General features: G+C 40.4%; 1 protein-coding gene across 2 annotated transcripts in view; it reads left to right on the top strand.

Moving 5' to 3' along the window:
• The first annotated feature begins 15,281 nt into the window (after window positions 1-15,281).
• ALDH1A1 (aldehyde dehydrogenase 1 family member A1) overlaps window positions 15,282-19,655 on the top strand; it is a 55,279-nt gene continuing 50,905 nt past the window's right edge. The window contains exons 1-3 of one of the 2 annotated variants that reach the window (XM_006258303.4): window positions 15,282-15,465; window positions 16,131-16,251; window positions 16,523-16,630. In XM_006258303.4, the coding sequence (XP_006258365.1) occupies window positions 16,538-16,630 (93 nt within the window). In that variant the 5' untranslated portion in view covers window positions 15,282-15,465; window positions 16,131-16,251; window positions 16,523-16,537. Of the gene's footprint in view, window positions 15,466-16,098; window positions 16,252-16,522; window positions 16,631-19,655 lie in introns of both variants that reach the window. The other variant, XM_006258302.4, reaches the window with a different exon arrangement.

Below are 19,655 nucleotides of genomic sequence, written 5' to 3'. Positions count from 1 at the left end.
AGCAAATCAAATAAAGAATATTTCACTCTATGTGTTTTGTTTTGTTTTAATAAACCCTACCTTTGGGATTTATTTTTAATTTGGCATGTCCTCACTGACCTCCTATTCACATTAACAGGCCCTTTTTTTCAATAAACAGTTCTGTACCACTCACTAGGAACACATAGTTCTGAGAATAAAATTATTTTTTATTCCAAAAATTAATTTGATCTTTAAGAAAGCTGAATATTCTGCTACTGCCTTTTGTCCAAAGCCAATTGGCATATATTAAAAATCAAGAGGAATGTTAAGAACCAAAATTATCTGAAGATCAGCTTCTTGCTATGCCTATGTCATCCATCATTTAGATTTACATTTTTCACTGCAAGCAGGTTCAGATGGTGTCTGATCCAAGGCACACTGCAGTCAATGAGTACTTTTTGGTTTTAGTGGCTGCATCTACACATTCATTAATGTGTTGTAGTTACTGTGCATGAGGTTTAGTACTTGCATAACCAAGTACTATATCAATGCACAGTAACTGGCACTACTTCGCAGTAATACCAGCACACAGCTTTTTAGTGATGCTAACTGTACAGTAACCTAATACTATTGCACAGTAGCATATGAGCATAGATTTAGCTCTACATGCTACTTCACAGTGTTATTAGGTTTCTGCACAGTTAGTGTCCCATGTGGACACACCCAATGAGCCTTGGATTGGGCCCAATGTGAGCTTAGAAAAGGGGGTGGAGGGAAGAATCCATGAAAACTTAAAGCCCATTCTCCAAGAGGCATAGTGAGATGAACACAGAAGTTTCATGCTCCATGTGAGAAGATCTATAGAGTAAGCTGGTCATTGCTGGATACTGAGTAAACACACAAACATCAGGGGCGTTCTCCTTCAGAAAAAGGGTGCTATACAAAATAGTTCTACAGTCTTTTTTCCTCATTGAATTACACAGTTGTTCTAATACATCTCAAAGCCCTTATAGCACTGTAAAAATACTACTCCAGAACATGCTTGAGCATTTAAAAAGAGATAACATTTTTGTTTTTACCTGCATGTATTGGGCCACAAGCCATAATGTCCTCTGCCTAGCTAGTGGGTTTTCTTAAGTTGTTATTTACATAAAGTTACATATGTTCAGTGGGTCTGTAGAACAGAAAGATCTCTGGACTATGAAATTTTGAATCATCATGAAGGTGGAGGTAAAAGCTTTTCAAGGTATCTCATGGAAGGATGCTAGTTTGATTGTGGATGTCAAGGGAGAGATCAGAGCTTTAAAAAAAGGATATAGAGGTGTTGTCTTATGAGAGAAAACATTGAGGGGAACAGGCAGAGGATTTAGAAGCTGCAGTCAGGATGTTATGTAACAGCATATAATAGCTGCGAGCCACAAAGTGTGTTAACAGGATTTTGCTGAGTTAAAAGAGCAGATGAAAATTGCTAAAAGTCTAAGCAAGGTTGAGATTGTGAGAAGGAGCATTCCTAGATATGATGATAGTATGGAAGACTCATAATCCTTGTGTAATACTAACTTCAGCTCCAAAACCAGAGGGCAATTTGATCCTTCTACAGTAAGAGCGGCACCTTCCATGTCTGTGGTAAGTTCCATGGTGCCTATGGACAAAGGAAATATTGTGGATTAAGGAAATATTAAGACCTGGTCCCCAAGGAGGGATTTCTACAGGCACAACCATAGTGTCATTGACCACTGAGCACCTTACAGCCATCAGAAAAAGAATTGGGCTATTAAAAAAGGAGACCGCTATTTCATGGTTGGCAGAGGTAGCTTTAACTGGCATAGGATCTGGTTCTATTGTATTAGACATTGTGTATATTTTTCAAGAATTTAAGGACACCTGTGATTTTTCAGCATTGTCTGTTGCAATAAAAAACTGTACTGTACAGAACAGTGCTGTTATAAGGGATGAGATTCTAAAATTGTTTTACCCAACTGAGCCATTGGTAGTGCTTTTTCATAAGGAAAGACAGGGTGCTGGTGAAAGACCAGAGGCTTATTTAGAGAGAAGGAAATTTGTATTTGTCTCAGCAGGTTTGGCATTACCCCTGCAGGGAAATGCTAATGGTTTTAATTTTGATGTCTGAGAAATGAAGGAGCCTCTCCTAAATTGATTTAATTTTAGACTGTGAACATATTTAGGAGGGGGGTGAGGGCTGTTGATGCCTCACTTAAAGAGTTTTGAATTAGATGCCAGAAGAAATGTGGATTACCATAAGCCAGGACAAGTTGCTGTGGTTTCTGATAAAGATCTAAGTGAAAAGGAAAAGTTAACACAGAGGTATAAGCATAGCGGTAAGACTGTGAGATTTGATAGTGACGGCGCAGCTAGTGATAAGCTCCTGCAGCAGAATAGGGAAAAGCCAGGAGTAAGTGCATTGGTTGATCAAATGGGGCAGTCCATTAGAGGGCAGAACTGAGCCCCGAGCTTGGACAAGGAGTGGCTCCAGAAAAGAGAGTGAAATTATAAGAGTTCCCAAGGGGGAAACAAGTGGGAATTCAGAGATCAAAAATAATTTTGCTCTCCAAGGAATGAATTTAGAGATTCCTTATGGAAAGAGTTGTTGCATTACACAGAAAAAGATGTAATAGGTGAGTTGCCAACAGTTAGGTTACTGGAGCTCTTAGTGAAATACGAGGAAGAGAAAGCAAAAACAGTCAGCAGCAAGGGGGAGATTGCTTCCATCACCTGCTTCAGTCCAAGACTCGAATTGAAGCAACCCAGTGTTACTCTCATTCCACAGACACAAGACCTCCAGTATGGCACCTATTGAATATGACAGTTGGGGATGACCCTTACTTACCATTAGTTTTAAGGATGAATTTGAATTGTGGCATAATCAGAATATGTTGGTAGATACCAGTGTCGCATTTAGTTTAGTAAGCTGTGAAAAGGGAGAAATTCGAAACCTAGCTTTAAGTGTAAAAGAAGTCTGGGCTGTTAACAAACTTCAGTGTGGATGCAATCAAAACAGAAGAGCCAAAAACTCAGAAGCAGTACCACTTCCGACAAGAAGCTGAGGACAGTATTAAGGAAACCATCAAAGCACTGGTAAAACAGGGAGTGTTTATCAGCACACACACATGTCAAATAGTCTGATTTGGCCAGTGCAAAAGCCAGACGGGAAAACCTGGTGATTGATAATTGACTATTGGCACTTAAAAAAAGTGACTCCAGTCTTAGCCCCAGAAGTTGCAAAATATCCAGAGGTATTGGCAAGTATAGCACATGGAGCCACCTGGTTCTTAGTCTTGGACCTTCCATATGCATTCTTGGTGATAGCTGTACATGCTGACCATTGATACAAATTTGCATTTATGTTCAGGACAAAACAGTTCACTTTTACCAGGCTATCTCAGAGCTTCTATAACAGCCCATCATACTTCCATAAGTTTGTTACTCAAATGTGGGAGCAATTACCTGCTCAAGATGTGAAAGTTATCTCGTATGTTGAAGTTATTTTAGTTACAGCTGTGTCACCTGAACAGTGTATAGAGTAAATGAGAACTGTACTTGAATTCATTGAAAAGACTGAATTTAAGGGGAATCCCTCAAAGGCCCAGATGGTGAATCAACATGTAAGGTACATCAGTCTTAATTTAGGACCAGAGAGAGGAAGTCCTGATGTACATAAGGTCAAGCTGATCAGTAAGCTCCTAGCACCGATCGATGTTAGCACTTCATGATTATTTGTAAGTTTGGTTGGATTTTGCTGACTGTTTATAAAAAATTTTGTTAACATTGCTGCTCCACTATTTGCTTTACTTAAAAAGGGGGTTGAAAAAGGAAAAGAAAAAGGGGTCAAGGCTAAGGAAGCTGCAGCAGTTGGAGAGCACACATCAACTGCTGCAGCTTCCTTAGCCTGACGAAGGGTTTTTGAACCCGAAAGCTTGCTTAATAACTATTCTCCAACCATTTGGGTTGGTCTAATAAAAGATATCAAATTCACCCAAGGACCCTTGTCTGCCTATATCCTTAGACCAACACGACTACAACCTAAACCCCTGTAGCACTAGTATAGGCACTATATCACTGGAGTTATTTGGTAGGTATGTCTCCTGTAATTTTAAGAACAGTGCATACTCCAACTAAATATATTGTTTCAGGAAGGATCAAAGATGCTGGCATCTTATCCCCTTGACTTGCCAGGTGGACTATTGCATGTTTATAATATTCCTACCACACTTTAAGCATTGGTCATAGAAGGTAACCAACATGAATGTCCGTTTCCATTTCTGAATCATAAGCTAACTGAATATCTTTTTAAAGGAGGAGCTAAATTTACCAATCAAGTTTTGTTTGATAATGATGTGACATGGTTTGTTGATGGAAGTAATTTTTATTTTGAAAAAGGTCAACAGACTGGCTTCACTGCTGTACAAGTGGGAACTACTGGAGAGATTGTCCAAACTATCAAGGGGCAGTTTTTCCCCCACTTGGAACAAGCAGCAAAGATGATTGCCATAGCAGCAGCATTTCACATTACCCCCATCAATCAGATATGTGCAATCTAGCAATTCAGAGTGGGTCACCAGAGCCCTCATGGACTGGTTCCCAGTGTGGAAAGCACAAGACTTCAGGACTCCTGGTGGAAAATTGGTAAAATTCTTGAAGTTATTACACTATGTGTGTCATCTAAGTAAGAACAGAATAGTGCCCATGATCTTCAACAAGGCAAAGGCCCACCAGAGAACCATAACACTAGAGAGCACCATTAACAATGTGGCTGACTTAGCAGCCAAGGAAGGAGCCAGGGTGGGACCTGCATGGGTATTGCAGACACAGACAAACTTGGCCGTGTGTCCAAGGTTACACTGCCCCCTCCTGATGTTGTTGATTTGATGGGGCTACAATGTCAGGATTTAGAGTTAAGGAAATTGGGAGAAAATAAAGTTTTTTAGGACTGGTGCATAAGGCAAGAGCCATCAGGCCTCATCCTCACTAGGAGAAGTAAAGAGCTTCCAGTGAGTGGTGCTGAAGCAAGTGTGGACCAACCTCATGGCACTGGAACACAAAAAAGCCACCAGGGCATTGATAAGACAGCTGAAAGAATTGAAGCCTTTGGGTGGTAGCCTTCTTTGAAAAATGATGATGCTCATTTTAACAACTGTTTATTGTTTACATATAACCCAGACAGAGTTGTTCGAAAAGGTACTTTGTGTGACCAAAGAATCTATGATCCCTGGTCCAGATTGCAAATTTATTTTATTGGGCTATTACCAAGGACCAAGAGAGGTAATCATTATTGGTTAGTTGTCATTGACAGTTTCACTAAGTGGGTTGAGGCACTTCCCACAAAGAATTATACAGCATTGACAACAGCCAGAGTACTTATTGATCAAATATTTACAAGATGAGGAACTCCAAGGTACATGGACAGTGACCAAAGTCCACATTTCACTGATAAGGTAACACAAGAAATTTGTAAAGCTTTTAATATTAAGCAACAACTGCACATCCCAGGACATCCCCAGAGCTCCAGCCTGGTGGAGAGAAGTAACAGGACCATCAAGATGTGATTGAGAAAGGTACTGAATAATTATGGAAATAACTGGGATAAAAAATTACCACTCATACTTATGGCATTATGAAGCACTAGAGCAAGCCATGGTATAACACCCTATCTGGTGTTATCCATTTATGAGAAGTATGAGGCTTCCTGAGCACTGGTGGATCAATAATGACATGCCAGGAGATTGGCAGCTGAAGATGTTAACTTCTATTTTTTTGTATGACAAAACCGGTGTCCCAGAGTCATATTTCACATTGGACAGAGCTGAGCCACAATCAAGTCAAGGGCATTGATGTTTCCAGGGCAATGGAACATAGGGAATTCTGTAACTATGTGATTTGCAGTCTGTGAGGGGGTGCCACATTAACAAGTGGCACTTGATGTCAGGCCCATTTGGTGCATGTTAAAGAGGAACCAGCCATAACTGGTTCAGAGTCTATTGAGGTGAACCCAGGAGAGTCTGTTCAAACTGAAGCTGGTAGGTCTTGTAGAGGGGGCTTCAGGTGAATGTTTTGAGTCTGCAGTTCTCAGAGGACTATTGTTCTTCCCATAGATGTGCAGCCTGGTTGTCTAGGGAAGAATCTTTGGAAATAGAGCACAGGTGGTGCAGGTGGGTGATGAGGGGTTTCCTAGTTTGGAGGCACTGCCTGACTGGAGGGTCTGAGCAGATGTGCTGATGTACATAGTGATTATGGTCCACTTCAGCATGCTGAAGGAGGCAGAGACATTGCTGCTCACAGCAGATGTCAGGGGGAGCAATACCGTAGATGAGAGGGAACTGTGATGTATCACAGCATCACACTTCTGCATCACACTGGGACACAGTATTCAGCTGTTGAGTTTGCCAGTGCCAGGGTGGTTGTCCAAAGTATGCTAGGGTTAACTCCCCATCTGAGGCCAGCTAGTCAACAGAGCAGGTCATTTCAAGCTTGTACTTTGGCTGCCAGTTGGGCAAGGTGCATCTTGTAGGTGAGGGTGTGGTCCAGGGTGAATCCAAGGTACTTTGGGTGAATTTCAAAAGGGATGGAGTTTTTTCCACGCTTGACATTCAGTGTTGTTTTGGTGAGTGTGTTGGCAAGGTGGAAGGCACTACTGATCATTTTTATGATGTTTAGTTTGAGTCTCCAGTTCTGAAAGTAAGTGCTTATTGTAATGAGGTCCTTTGTCAGACCTTGCTCCAGATTCTTGATTTTTTTTTTTTTCTGTGATCATTGTCTGAATATATATATGAGTCTGAGTATATATATTTTCGGGTGTTGTGGGAGCAAGTCTGAGGTGTAGATATTGAAGACGAAGTGTGCTAGGACCGATCCCTGAGGCACATCGTTCTTCAGATGGTACATGTTGGGAATGTCTTTTCCAATATGAAGAGTGAAGTAATGGTTGAAGGTGAGTTATTCCAGAAAGTAGACCATGTTTGTTGTGGATTTTGTGAAGGACCCCATGATGTGACAATTGGTGCTCTGGCCAGGAATCTAGCCATGCACAGGGAAAAAGCCCATGTCCCTAAGAAGGGATGCAAATGCTTGGGCTGGAATAGAATCCCTGATAGGTTTATTGTGAGGTAGTGGCACCAGAGCTCAGGAGGAAGAGCTGAGAGCAGAAAATACCACTGCAGGAGATTAAAGGAGGGAAGACTTCAGGTCCAGGCCAGCAAAAAGTAAGGCTGGGAGATAACCATGGCAACGATGGAGTCAATGGAAGCCTGGTAGCAAGAGGCCTTCAACTGGTAGTTGCAGGTGGATGAAGTGGAGGAGAGAGCAGCCCATTAACAACGGGAGTCAGAAATAGTGAAGTCCAAAAATGAGCAGGCCGAGGTGAAAGTGGCCACATTAGAGCTGTGTGTGCAATCTGGAAAGAAGGAAGGAGGGTCTAAGGAAGTCAGATGCCTGATTGAAGCTGAGGCTGAAAAAACCTGCACACTGGAATGGCTCACCTTGAGTGAGGCTGAGAAGAGCAGAAAGTGAGAAGAGAAGCTGCATTAGATGCAAAAGGACATGGAAGCACTGACGACAAGATCATCTGAAGTCTGTGCAGCCCAGATGGCAGAAGAGTTGGATTTTTGACATTGATTAAAGAGTTGAAACACATTATAGGAACAATAGAAAAACAACTGTGGAGTGGAGAAGACCAGGTAGAAGAGTAGCATGAGGAGCTGGAGAGTTGAGGAGTGCGACACATTGCAAACCCAGTTGCAAAGGGTGGAGGTGAAAAAAGACCAACTTGGGGAAAAGATACAGTCCCTGAAGACCCTTCTGGAAATAGGCATGGACAGAGAGGTGGCTATACGTCCAGAGAGGGATCAGCTACAGTCATGGCTGCAAGTCGAAATAGAACAGGTTTAGTCACTAGAACAGGAGAATCAACAACTATGGGAGACAATGGACCAGGATGCTATAAAAACCCAAGACGCTTGTGAGAATTGGCTGCTAGCCACCCAATACTGAATGATGCCTGCTGATATAGAGAGAAAGCTACAAACACTACAGGCTATGAGCCAGCAGGAAGAGAGGCTGGCTGCGCTGTGGGTGCAGTTGACAGAACACATAGCCATAGCTAAAGCCGAACACTAGGATCAACTTCAAGAGAGAAAAATTTTGAAAGAGTCCTTAACAAAGACAAGAAACAGCTAGAGGCCATACGGCTAGGGGTCCTGAAGTCCCAAGAGAACAAGGAACTACCTGAATACTCAAGCCCTGGGAGTCCAAGAGATGAGATGGAACCAGTGCAACAGGAAAAGAATGCCATGATGGATGGACCCCCAGGGGTAGGACCTACACCCATATAGGAAGAGGTCCTGGCAGTGATCTTGGGGTGCCTGGATTGGAAATGAGGCCAGTTGATAAGCCATCTTATGGAGGAGATGGACTGACTAAGAGAGAAACTGGAAGAACTCGCCAGCAGGCATGAGGCCAGAATATTGACAGTGACAGATCAGATCCAGTGGATAGAAGTAAAATGAGTGGACACAGCAACTGAGCAGAAGAGCGAACAGTCCAAGACAAGAAGCAAGAGCAGTGGTCTGTTTCACCAAAGTTGCACTCAGAGGGTGAAATACCCAGCAATGCTTTTCAGATGAAACAGTTACAAGACCCTCACTCTGTTGCTTGCAGATACCACTGTGTTCTTCCTGCTCTACCATAACAAAGGGCTATTGTACAAACAGATTTTTAAATCGCATTCCAATTATTTAGTACAAAATGACCGCATGGTGATGCAGTTTGTAAAAAGTAAATATAAAACTTGCCACATTGCTGGATCTGCTTAAAACATGTTTTGGCATGGCCAGACATGTGTCTTGCAATGACTTCCACAAACATGTTATTTAAATAAAGAACCCTGCTTTTTAGTTTTTGTTTTTTAAACCTGTGTGTGTGTGTCAAGGTTGTGGGTTTCCCATCGACGATGGCATAGCCATCTAAAAAATAGGTCCCCACTTGAAATTCCCCACCCTGTAAGACATGCTGAATTTGAATATTTCCTTTTTCTGAGATATACTTTAGCACTGGATAGATGGTGTAAAAAGTCTCTTTTTCTGCCTATGATAGTTTGGTGGGAGAAACGCTATGGTCTGGTATTTCGAAAACATAAACCTGCACATAGCCATACAGGCAGAGGCCAGCATGATGTATAAGTACAGGTTTACCTTTCTTCTCCACTATGTCTACCTGACATGTCATTTGCATAATTTAATTCCTGTAGGGGCAGCAGGCCTCCTTAAAAATTTTTACATCCTGTTGGCAATAATAGGCCAGGTCCTTTTGCATATCAAAGGCTTATCATGGTTATCCTAATACCATTCTAAAAATTGTTCTTTTTCACCAGGCTTCATATATTCAACCCTGTAGTAATCCACCTTCAGGAGAGGTCCCACCTAATTCTGGTTTTATGACGTGTTAAAAATGTGTAGGAAGTAGCCTTTGCACCCTTCAAACCTGATTGCCTGGGGAAGCTTGCTAAGTTTCATAGGCAAAAAATTTAAGGAATCTATTAAATAGATACCTGGTAGGGATGTGCGAAGCAGGCAGCATTTGATTTGGATTTGGATTTGGCCCAATTCAGGGGCAGTCATTCAATTCGCTGATTTGGATCACTGTCCTGATTTGATTTGGTCGAATCTGAAGATTTGATTCTGATTCAGGGAATCAGTGATTTGGCCATAGACACAGCTTTATGTTTTTTCTCCGTACCTTGAGGTACCTCAAGATAGAGAGGAAAAAAAACATATAAAGCTGTATCTACGGCTGAATCATCGAATCTCTCTGAATCAAACTGGAGGATTCCAATTCAACTCAGAGAGATTAATGGGCCTTCTGATTTAATTCAGATTCAGAGATTTGGCCGCCGAATCAGGCCAAATCTCCTGTGAATTGAATCAGAGACCAAAGCTTCATACACCCCTAATACCTAGGTTGGCCACTTCTATAGACATGAGCTTATCTCCCTGTGTGATGAGTTTCGCACCCATTTTTTCCTTCAATAACTGCCTAATAATGAAATACCCATCATAGCCTTTATCACTGTAAGCTATGAAGGTGTAGTCATGGAACTGTATCCATAAAGACCTTAATAAAGTCAGACAGACACTCTGCACCCTTAAATTTCCAAGTGTCTTCTGGCTTTCCATTCTCAACCTCCCAAGGTTTTTCTAGTGCTAGCTCTATCACAAAAATGTAATTGGGCACATTCATCCCTGTTTCCTGCAAACATTTAAAGTCATAAAAAGTGTAACCCTCTCATATTTCAGGCTTTGTAATCTTGGGCCTAAAGCACAGGTGCTTGTTTACATCATTGATCTGCTATAACCAATATCTCTATTTGCATTGCCTACCTTTGCACTCATGTTTTTTGTCCACATAAGATTGATGCTTATAACACAAAGTTTTAGACAGACATTTCATCTGTTTTTTGGAGGCCAGTGCTATGTGCCTTTCTAAATACTCTTCGGATTGGCAGAGAAGTTTACAGCTAGGGCATACCTCACCCACATTGTCTCTGCAGTCCAGGCTCAGAGGCAACACCAGAATCTACACATGTGACTATGGCTGTACAACATCTGACAAAGATCACAATTGTTTCTCACACCAAACACCTCTTTCACATCCTCAACACCATAATAATGTTCACTATGCAACAGAAGGAAACATGTATTGGGATACCTGGGGATGTCACATGTTTAAATATAACCCATCCTGTTTTTTCCTCATGAATTACTATATACGTATTAACTTGTAGAAGATCCTCAAACAATGACACTTCACTAAGAAAGCCCTTTTTTGAGCTAATCACCCCAACTTTTCATGAAGCTGGTTTGCGCCATGTAACAGCTTAGTGTCTGTGGCATCTCTACACATTGTGACAGCCAACAGATTGCCTGCAAATCACAGGTTATTATCAAAGCTACTTTGGTCAATTAAATACTGCCTCTTTTTAGCTATGAGTTGGGCATAGGGGTTAGAACTTATGACTCTATGGGCACCTCCACCCACAGGTGTTACAACAATCATGTTCAGTTGGAATGTTGAAGCAAACAGTAGTTCTCTCCAACTTTGTAACTGGTTACTGACCCATTGTCAAAAGGCGCCAATGTCCAGATGAAATTAAAAGCTCAAGAATGTAAGCAGTTCCTCATGTCTTCTGCATCAATACAGAACTGGGCAGAGTCACCAGGTGTGTATAACTGGATAAGATATGCTACAACTTGTTCTTATCCTCTCCTTCTGGCTGCATCCACCATGTGTTATGGCCCCAACTCCAGATTCACAAAGCAAAACTCCTCTACATACTTCTAGGCTCCAAACCTTGCTATAGGCCACTCCCATCTTCTCACCCATGCCGTATCGACATCTGACCAGACATCCTCCACATGCTCAGGAGGAGGGGAGGCATTTGAAAAAACCTCTACTGGGTCCCCAGAATCACATCTTCCACTCCCACTCTTCAACTCCACAGGTTGAGAAGGAGGGGAAGCATTTGATGGGCTTTCTGAATCACTATCACTAGAGGGTTGCTTTTTTTTTCCTCAACAGCACTTAGCTTTATCAACTCTCATTTTTAACCAGGCTCAGACTTTTTGTCCCACATGTCACTTACCTTTGAGTTTGCCACCCCCTCTCTGTACAAAATCTACCCTTTCACTCCAACAATAATCGTGATCTTTCAAAACACTGCACATTCTTTCTGTAAAGTATGCATCTGCCTGCACCCCCCAACAATAATCATGATCTTTCAAGGCAAGATGGGCACCCTCCAAAGTCCCCCTCTTTTTGTTTTCACAATAATCATGATCTTTCAAAAATGGATGAAGAATCGCCTTCTGGGTGGCTTTTGGGGCAGGGAGGTTGGATCTTCTGATGTCACAGGCCATTTTAATGGGGCAGGAGATTTTGGGACAACATGGCAGCCAACATGGCAGAAAGGGGGGTTGGATTTTAGATGTCACAGTCCATGTGATGGGGGGCAGGGTTTCTGGCACCAAGGTGGTGGCCAAGATGGTGGTCAAGTTGGTGGCCAAGATGGCTGCCAGGGGGTAGGACTCCTGATGTCATGGACTGCATGCCAGTTTGGGATGTCTGGTTATAAAGCTACAAATCCTCACCTAAAAGAAGTGTATCTGGGGCAAGAGGCTGGACTTCCAGTGGCAGAAGTCATGGGCTAGGGGATAGGACTTCCACTCCAAAGATCACAGCCAAGATGGCAGCCAGGGCTCAGAGCACCTGTCAGGGGGTGGGACTTAATAGTTTGACAAGAGGTGTACCCCTTATACTACTATTGTTATTGAATGCACATACACCAACTCCAACTGTACATCAGAGAGCAGGCAGAGGGAGCTGGCTACCCATGGTAAGGACCAAAGACAAGAAAACTGAATCAAGCACCACGGTAGAAATGCCAACTGCCATGCTTATCGTCAGCTAGCAGTCTGACCCAGGACAACCTGATACAGTGGCATATACAATCTAGAGTCTATATCCATGTTTGCTGTTAAATTGGCATGGTGGTTCCAATCGGACAAAGAAGGGGATCCCATAGGCATATATACCTCATGGATATAATGCAAGTCTAAAACGCCAGCTTCGACATTTTGATAAATTGTGATGGTATAAATGTTGATGTGTGGCATGAGGATGACCATGGAAACTGGACTATGGAACTTCAGAAAGGATGTGACAATCAAACGGAATGCACTTTACAGTTCCAAATTGTATCTTCAATTTCTATTATTTGTTGGAACATAAGTTTGGCACTTTTTCCATTCAAGTTATTTGCGGGGTAAATGGTAGTATACCAGTACAATCAAAAACGGTTGCTAGCTACATAATATTGATGTGGCATATGCCTCACATCATCATCACTGGTTGAGCATTTTGGATATACATGCAATCACATTTTTCTATGGAACATCTGGAATCAAGCCATAGCAGCAAGATCAAATTTCAAGCACCTTCATCAGTGATTTTTACCAGCAGATCAATGTGGAGTTTATCAGACTTACCTTCAGTATATTGGACTGTACATAAAAAATCTATCAGACACTGTGAAATCAGTACACTTGATTGGACACAGTTTTGGTACACAGACATTGTAATGAAAAAAGATTTAACAGGATGGTGGTCTATCCATACGAGTCATATGTCAGCAGTAGTTAACATAGATGCTGTGATTACACCTGATATTGTACCAGTAGGTTTGGTACATGTTAGACAAGATTATTCACACACTTTAATAGTTGAGCTGGTAAGAGCTTTAAGAAAGGTGGAATGGCATTTGGATTATCTGAATGTAAATAGGTTCAATCAGGAGTGTAATGAATTCATCAGACCACTAAAATCAGGATGTTTTGGTTGGGAGTGGAAAATGCAAAGATCATTGCACAGAATTAGGAAATGAGACTTGTCAAGTGCAGTAAGTGGCCTGAGCCTGGAAACAGGTCTAATTAATTCTACTGATACAGAGACTTTGGGAAATAAACTTACACAAGTGTCTCATGAAACTCAAAGTTTACAAGCTCCTATAACAACAGCACTTTTCAAGATATTCTTCCAAGAATGGATCACTGCAAAAATACTTCCCAAATGGAGGGAATTGAATTAATTGGATCATCTGTTTTTATTTAAAACTGTACACAAACTGCAAAATGACACAATACTATCACTTCCCTGTTTCCAAGCACAATCATGGGTTCAAAGTGTGATGATGGGTTTAAGACAAAGGTATGTGGGGATAATCCCTAAGAAAATAAAACAAATAATATTGGAAAAAAACACTAAAGCTGAAAAAGAATTGCTAGACATTGTTTCTGTGGTGGAAGTGACAAAAGTGTTTCCAATTGTACCATTAGGACTTTGAGCAAATGGATTATTAATTATGTCTATCCTAGACAGAAAGTGGGACTGATCCAGGAGGGTAACTGGAGATCCATAGATAATGAAGGATGTAACTTTGAAAACAACCTGGCTTAATTTGTCCCAGCCATGATCTCAGATAGGAATCCTTATGCTTAAATACAAACATGTCAAAATGCACTTACCAAATAAAAAATGACAAGGTTTTTAGTGATTCAATTGTAAGACAGATCAACAAGGGATGTGTTCATGTCAACATCCTCTTTCCTCAAATATTAGTAAACCATTGGTTTAATTTTGAAGTTAAATGGTTTAATAACACATTTTTGGTTTTGTAATGTTATGACAGACCATGGTTGTGATTTTGAGGTTAATCTCCCAAAAACTATTTTTCTTAAACTAAGAACCAGTTTGGAAATTTTTAAATGTGTAGACCCAGTATCTATTGGAATGAATTTGAATGTAGATCAGAATCCGTTGTATCATCCAAAGTTAAAAATGTTGTTGGAAGAAAATCAGCACAGTGTGCATCAGTTAATCATTAACATTTCCGACGATAACCAAAAAAGCACTACCATTTTGAATTCAGTAGTTAAATTGGGAAAACATTCTTGGTGGGAATCAATTTTAGACTGGTCTCCGACTGCTACTAGAATCTTAAATATCATGCTGCACCTAATTGTTTTAATATTTGTCTGTAAGATTGTTACTTTGTTTTGCATGATTGGGATGTTATGTGCTTGGCTGAGACTGTGTAAGAAGATGTGTATGTTGAGAAGATGCATAAAGTTATAACAGCTGACATAAGCTTTGATGTGAATAACAGTTAACATTCCTATTTTATGTATTCTAGCAGGCCACAACATTTGAGATTCAGTCTAGTGCAAATAATAGATCTTTTGCACAGCACTGCACTGCCTGAGCGACCATCACTCCTCCAGCGCTGCCACGTTGGGCATAGAAGGGAGTCTATGGCCAGGGACACTGTAACTCGATTAATACAGGTGATGGCCATTTTGGTAAACCAAAAACCATCAAGGAGGGGATACGTTGGGCCACAATCCACAGTGTCCCTGGCCTAGCTACTGAGTCTTCTTAAGTTATTTACATACATTTTTACATGTTCAGTGGGTCTGTAGTACAGAAAGATCCAGAGATTGTAAAGTTTTGAAACATTATAAGAGAATGGCCCAGTTTTTTAGTTCTGAGCATGCCCAGTCTGTTTTATGTAAGGTAACTTGATTTGGCATGAACTTTCAGTAAGTTGACAGCTACCTTTCCTGAGGTGAGCTGTGTTTTAATTGGTATGGTAAATGATTGACAGCACCTCTGTGGGAGTGATTGGTCTTAAGAAAGATTGACAGAGGTGGTGTGATTGAAGGCTTTAAGAAGGGCTTGCACCGGTAGCTTGGGGGAGAGTGGATTGATTGCTGTAATGTGTGTGTGGTAGTGTAGTAATGTGGGTCTGGTTGAGAGCTTGAGAGAATTTGTTCTCCTGTTTGCATATGTGTTCTTCCTGGTGTCGAGCAAGGCTCCCCACGTGACACTGGCATAAGTCCCAAACCAGCAGAAGACTACCAAGTGACCACCACCAAGTGAAGGGTAACATATCACCCTCCCTTTGATAGAAGAGCTCGAGTATCTAAAGAGAGGCAAAGACTCCTGGGGTGCGGGGAGTTGGGAAAGCACTCTGCTCTCTGCTTCGAGTGCTTGGTTGATGTGTCAAACAACTGTCAGTGCCTGCAATATGTTGCAAGTGAGGAGAAAAGGGAGTTTGCTCTTTCTTTTTTCCTTTTTTTCTTTATTCTTTTCCTTACTTCATTGTTTGATTCCTACTGTTTACTGTTGTTTGTTAATTGTTATCACCTTGATAACATAGACTTGTAGTTAAACTACTAATTGAGTCTGTTAGTTATTTCCTAATTATTGTATTATGTCAGGTTAGAGCCAGGCTGTAGGCTTAAGCCTGGTGAGATTTGGGGCTCCACTATCCTTTTACTGGACAGTTGTGTTAATTTACTGAATGAATTAGTGTGCTGATATTCAACACATGTTTTGGATAAAAGAGGTCAGGTCTACAATCCTGTCCCACCTTTAAATTTTTTGGTATGGAACTGAGAGATCTTGTATTGGCATACGAGCCCCTATCTACATGTTCAAAACAGGAAGTGTTATTGACAGGAATGATAATTTCCACTAGTCACAAGCTAGATTCTTCTGCTGAATTATTTACAGAACTTGAAATTATCCTGGTTCCTCCCTAATAGAAGAGACTTAGCCTGCCCCCAATACCAGCGTATCTGTCTTCACCTCCAAAACTGTGAAGGAAACTCAAGAACACCCATTAGAATCTGTAGGCGTGCCTAAACCAAGAAAGAAATTTTGCAGGTAAGAACAAAATAATGTTCTATTATTCACAAACATTAATAATGTCTTTTTATACAACTATAGTACAGACTTTGCTTCATAAAGATTTCAATCTCAGTGAAAACACTGCAGCAGTAGGGTGGGTTGTTTTGCATGAGATCTTTCATCCAATCATATCCTTGTATGCAAATAGTCCATAATCCAGACAAAAAAGCACAAATAAAACTAAATGCTCAGACAGGACAAAAATCACTGCACTTCTCTCTGATACCTTATTTCACCTGTGTTTCAGCACCTAACCTTAAACATGTCAACTGAAAAGATGAATAAAACCCCGCATAGCAATTCTGCTCCAGAACTGCCTGAACCACTCAGGGATCTGAAAATTAAGTATACTAAGGTTAGCATTATGCATGTTTATTAATTCATCTTAAGCGTTGATATCAGACCATCGGTTTATTGAAACCAATAAATTAATACTAACTTAATTGGTTATTTGCAAATGTTTACCTAGATTTATTTTTTATATTGTAATTGTTGATAACATTTTCTAATTACTTCTGTCCTGAGAAATTGTTTCAGGAAGCTTGTAAAATTTATGCTACTATTTAATGCAATATATTTGGGGGATTTTTTTTTCTGGAATTAAGTTCCTGTGGTTATAAATTTCCTAGAAAGTATAAAATACACCTAAAAAGAAATATCTGTGCTATTTCTAAGGAAAAGAAGGAATTACAAATGTAAAACATGATAACAGTCTAATTTTTATACACACACACACAGATTTTGTAGGATTATAAGAATTATGCCCACTACATTAGGTTGGAAGAAGGGATGTTAAAATGAAGCTAATGTAGTTATCTTTCTTCTATTAACATAGTTGCCTAGAAAAAATACAATTATTTGTCTTACTAATCAACTATCAATGAAACAAATATAGTTGGCAATGGCTAATTAGTCAATATCACCAGAAATACTAGATAATAGCAAACTTTTTTCATACACACAGACACACACAGGTAAAGTAAGTCCGAGATTAATTCTTTTTCTAAGACTAAATCTAGACTTCTGTTCCTGACTTAAAGACATTTCACTACGCCCTTACAGTAATACAGAGATAGCTACAAGAACTTTGGACAAGCAGTTAGCAAAAGCACTGGAGTGCTTTCCTCTCTCAAACTTTCACAGAGATGAAAGGTAGAGCAAAGAGAAATAACATAGCAAGAAACAAGCAGAGAAATCTCTGTAATGATTACAGATTTGTTGGCTATTCCTATCTCTGTGTTGGGGCATGAAACAAAAGGTAGCATATCAATTGTTTGTGCTTCACAGAATAGTTTGGAATTAAATTGCCACTTCAGGTCTCTTCTTTTAGGAGACTTCTTGAGCTAAAACATTTTTTTTTCAATAAGCACAAATATGCAAAGAGAATTAATTTTAACTTCTCTCAAGATTCAAATCTTTTTTCTAATTCTGGAGTGCAAATTTGATGGGTGGTCAGCCCCACTCAGAATCAGTCCCATTCTGTGGTCTTTTACACAGAAAAGCTACATTGAATGTAGTGTGCTTTTTTCTTGAATACAGTGTGCAGAACTGGACTTCAGTTCGTAAATATTTAACAAAATGTTAAAGCTATAGTAGGGCAATATAATTCAAGCACAGCGTAGCTCACTCAGGCAATTCCTGTTTCAAAGTATAAGAAGCTTAATCCACAGAAGATATACTAGGAACAGTGTGAGACACATTTCCAATTTCAGGCTTGTCCTAGAGAAAAAACAAATGAAAAGGTGCTCATCATAAGCCTGAAAAGAATAAACTATAATATGCTTCTGCAGACCCTGCTATGTTTCCAAATTATTTAGCTAGAAAAGAACAACATAGAATACACTTTCATTAATAGGGGAAATATTTAAGGTAAACAGAATGATCAGTTTGTCAGATATTTTTATAATAGTGATGTAGGAGAGTATTATCAGGAATCCACTGAGTATAACACCTTTAGGTGAATACACATATACATCTTCAGGTATTTTGCCATGCTGTTTCCCTATGTGTGAAGGTATATGTTTTGTGAATAATTCAAAGATTCATATGCAAAGCGAGGGGCAAATGCAGCATATAATAAAGACTATCAACTATTTAAATAATTAAATGTGCAGAGGGGCCCTTTCCTAGCAGATTAAACTTCACAGTACTTAGTTTAATTTTTAAATAGGATGGTTTAATTTTTAAATAGTTAATAAATGGTTTGGATTTTGAACTGGGGTATGACCTTGAATTTCTTCCATGCCTGAAATTCCTTGAAACACATGCAGGTATATTTTCCTGAATGTTCAGTGTTCAATGAATGTTTTAGGTGTACAAGAAATGTGGATTTGTACTGGGTATTCATGATAAATAGTTTGCTAAGTTAACTAAAGAATTAGGCAATGACAGTTTAACAATTTATTCTTCTTCTGTTGCTTGTAAAACTAGTAAGTCCTGTAGCACTTCCACAAATGGGTATTAAAGATTGATCAGTTGCTTATGAAATGGTTCATGTATATGAAGAAAAGGGAAGGCGAGGAAGAAATGATGTCTCTTCCTACAGTGTCCCATGGAAGGCCAAGGGCTAAGTACAGACTGTCAAAAAGCCCAGGTTGAATCAATCTAGTCTTTGCAGGTTAGTCTAAGCAACAGAGATTGAACCAGCAACTAAGCAAACATTCACTTTTGATTCAGGAAATGCAGGCACATGACTTCAGTGGCTCAAGCCAGAAGCTGTGGGGGGCTAGAGCACACCTCCCAGCCTGCCAGATCCAAGTCTTTTCCCCACTCCCTGCTCCAGTGGAGAGAGTGTGGCCAAGCCCCAGCCCACAGCTATCTGGAGGGTCTGCCTATGTGGGGTGGGGTGGGAGGGGAGCAGGACCTACAAGGCTGGGTAGGGGGTGGGTGGCAAAAAATGGTAGTGGCATTGAATTTATAAAAGCTTGAACAAAAATAGTCCTTTCTCTGAAGTAAGTATGTATTGAACAGAAGGGAACAACCCTGTGGAAGCCTTCTGGCTCTGATCATGGACTACAAATCTCAGAGGCACCTAGAAACAGAAAGAGGAAGTGATAAGCAACCCTGCAGAGTCCTGCTGCTGTGGGTCTGGACTTTGGGGGCAGCAGGAGGAGGAAGTGAACACACAGCCCATGCTGGGGGACTCTGATTTAACTTGAACTAGGAAGGGGTCTGGGACAGAAGTTTCATAAACTGGTTTGACCTAAATCAGTTAAGACTGATACTATATTTAACCAGGTTTATCTTAAATCAGTTTCAGGCACTTTGAAACTGGTTTATGTGCACTGATCTTCTGTTCTCTTACAGGTTTAAACCAGTTTCTGATCACTTAAACTGGTTTATGTGTAACTTCTGTCCCTAGCCAAGGACTGTGGAAAGTT

Source organism: Alligator mississippiensis, chromosome 3 (assembly GCF_030867095.1).
Source record: "Alligator mississippiensis isolate rAllMis1 chromosome 3, rAllMis1, whole genome shotgun sequence".
Classification (NCBI taxonomy): domain Eukaryota; kingdom Metazoa; phylum Chordata; order Crocodylia; family Alligatoridae; genus Alligator; species Alligator mississippiensis.
Note: the sequence above shows the minus strand (reverse complement) of the source record. Positions and strands in the feature narration are given on the sequence as shown.